A 2,612-nucleotide genomic window follows, 5' to 3' on the forward strand; every position below is an offset into this window, starting at 1 on the left:
TTATATCATTTTATTTATCCTCTAAATATACCATGTTTTACTGTCACATTTTAATCCTTAATGAAATAGAAGCTTATTTGAAATTAAATAGAATATTATCATTTGTTCGCATTTCTTGAAAGAGATGAAATCCTTATTAATTTATTATTCTGAGATTATTTATGCCTTGATATTCTTCCAAGATTTCCAGATATTCTTTAAGATTGTTCATCTCTAAATCAGATATCTATAATGAACGTTTCACTCTGTTTAAATTGATCCTTCAGAGAATATTTGCGATTCGAAGAACGATGCATTCCAAATATGCGATCTTTCTAATGTTTTCCTACCGGACGTCCTATATGGATGTATTATAATTGTGCAAACACAATCTTTTCGTATAAAATAACACGGCTGTCCATCAGGAGCGCGTAAACGTCCGATGTATGCGAAACGCGCCCGTATTCTACACGAATTATATTTAAGTAAACATTTGCAAACGTCTAAAATGCATTAACCCTGACACCGACCGTCGAGGTAGAATACTGCAATAGCGTTGCATCGACAATTCCTAGTAACTAGTCGTAAGTCGTAACCGTTGACGCGAAAATCGCAGAACTTCATGCTCCCGCCGAATTCCCGCGTGTTTGCTTTCATTAACAAAAAACGTGCCGAATCCGCGTGTCTTCTCTTCGCGTATATTTATTTATTAATTTATTTAACATCCGCGGGTGCAAATCCGCGACGTACCGCGGATTCGAAGAATCGATGTTGGCGTGCATAATAACTGTCTGCACAGACAGTTTTCAATTATAAATAGTCGTCGTGGATTCAATCTGGCAAATTCCCCGCTAAATTGTGTGTAATTTTGAAACTCTCGCCGGTTGCCATCCTGAGAATAACCGCGTATTGTCTCGCGTTTGTCGATTCTTTTTACGCGACAATCGATTTCAGCTTAAAAAATTCCGTTCTAGTCATCAAATTGAAAAAACAAAGAGGAATAAAATAAAATCTGTAGACGAAAAATGATATTTGATGTAAGGTCACCACATATTTTTTTATCTATCAAAATACTTAGACCGTTACTGAAATGCATTTATAATATCTTTCTCTGTCGCTTCTTCGTATAAAGATAGAAAAAAAAAACAATGTTAAAGATTGAAAATGATATAATTTCTAAATTCTACATATACTTTCGATTCTTTCATCTATCCGAAAACGATTCCAAGTAACGAACTGTAATCATTTTAACGTCGATAGTTAGTTATTTCGAATTATTAACGTCATGTAATCTATTTAAGATGTAATGACGTTATTTTTTTACCAATTAATGATGTCATTCATTTATGACGCATTTACAACGTTATACTTATTGACGTCAGATAAATGACTAATCGATGACGTATTGGTAACGTTATTAGTGTATTAATAACGTCACTTATTTACGCCGTTAATAACACGAAAATAATGACGTATTTTCGACGTTGCTTATGTGACTGTGACAAATCCACGTCACTTTTACACGTCGATAGGACGTCGTAAAGAATGGCCAATTAATCACGTCAAATAAACGATAATACTAATCAATTTAACGCCGAAACATAGTGATTAATTACTTATTAAGTATTGAGTATTAAAAGCACTTGTTCACACAGTACTTGATAATTAATTAATCATTCAATATTAAATTTCTGTAAGGGCAATGTAATGTACATAATTTGAGAGATTCATCACGAGAGACATTGTTGATCAGCCGTTTTGTAAAGAAACTAGCACCGGCTATTTTTCGTACCATTCTGCGGGAACAAACTCGCTTATAATGTACAAAGAATAAGGGGGGGGGGGAAACCAAATAATGACAAAAAGTGGAGGAAAAACGCAGTCGCAAGTCCTACAGTGAAAACTATGAATTTTTAAACTAACAATCCCGTATGATGATTTAAATTATACGTCTTTTGAAATACGAGTGAATTCATCGTCGATCAGTAACGCTCGAGCAAAACGAAACAAAAGGCACATCGTCTGCAGACGATAATAACGTGTGTTCAATAGAACTGCACGTTACACATCAAATTGTTTTCCCGTGCAAACGCAAAGGCTGCAAACGCACGCACGCACGCACGCACGCACACACCGAGAAGTTACAGCCTCTTCGCAACCGGGGAAGGTATGAAAATAAGCTCGTAAATTACGTGGGTCATTACGTGGGTTATCGTGGGTACCTCAGCGCGCATCTCACTGTACGATCACTGAAAAATCACTGTCACGCGCCCACCTCGCCGCAAAAATTCGGCCACGAATCTTATTACGTCGCCGCGCCGCGAATCTCTTAACCGCGCGCCGTCGTGTTACGCGTAACGCGAACGATCGCGCGCGATCTCGTAATCAAACAATCCTATTTCCACTCGCCGGCCACTCCGCGCCGTCTCTTAATTCGCGCCCGATCGTTCGATCACCAGCAAGGCGCGACGTTTGATCTCGCCGCTTGCGCAGAATCACATTTCCACCGCGAGACCGTCGGCGCGTCGTCGCGCCGGATTCGTTTCGCGCGTCGGATATATGGGATAACGAGACGCGGAGGGGGCGATGGAGGGAGAGAAAAGGAAAAGGGGGGGGGGTGGAGGGGGGAGGGA

The 2,612-nt window shown here is 39.4% G+C and overlaps 1 protein-coding gene across 5 annotated transcripts in view; it reads right to left on the minus strand.

Moving 5' to 3' along the window:
- Nucleotides 1-2,612, minus strand: part of LOC108746363 (carboxyl-terminal PDZ ligand of neuronal nitric oxide synthase protein) — a 23,389-nt gene that overhangs the window by 5,888 nt on the left and 14,889 nt on the right. For 2 of the 5 annotated variants that reach the window (XM_018483090.1, XM_018483089.1), the window contains exon 1: nt 2,184-2,568. The exons of 2 other annotated variants lie outside the window; for them this stretch is intronic. Coding sequence is in view for 1 of the 3 variants with exons in the window: in XM_018483088.1 (XP_018338590.1) it covers nt 1,903-1,955 (53 nt within the window). In the remaining 2 variants the exon portion in view is untranslated. Of the gene's footprint in view, nt 1-1,902; nt 2,002-2,183; nt 2,569-2,612 lie in introns of those variants that run through there. One more of the 5 variants, XM_018483088.1, reaches the window with a different exon arrangement.

Source organism: Trachymyrmex septentrionalis, unplaced genomic scaffold (genome assembly GCF_001594115.1).
Source record: "Trachymyrmex septentrionalis isolate Tsep2-gDNA-1 unplaced genomic scaffold, Tsep1.0 scaffold168, whole genome shotgun sequence".
Lineage (NCBI taxonomy): Eukaryota > Metazoa > Arthropoda > Insecta > Hymenoptera > Formicidae > Trachymyrmex > Trachymyrmex septentrionalis.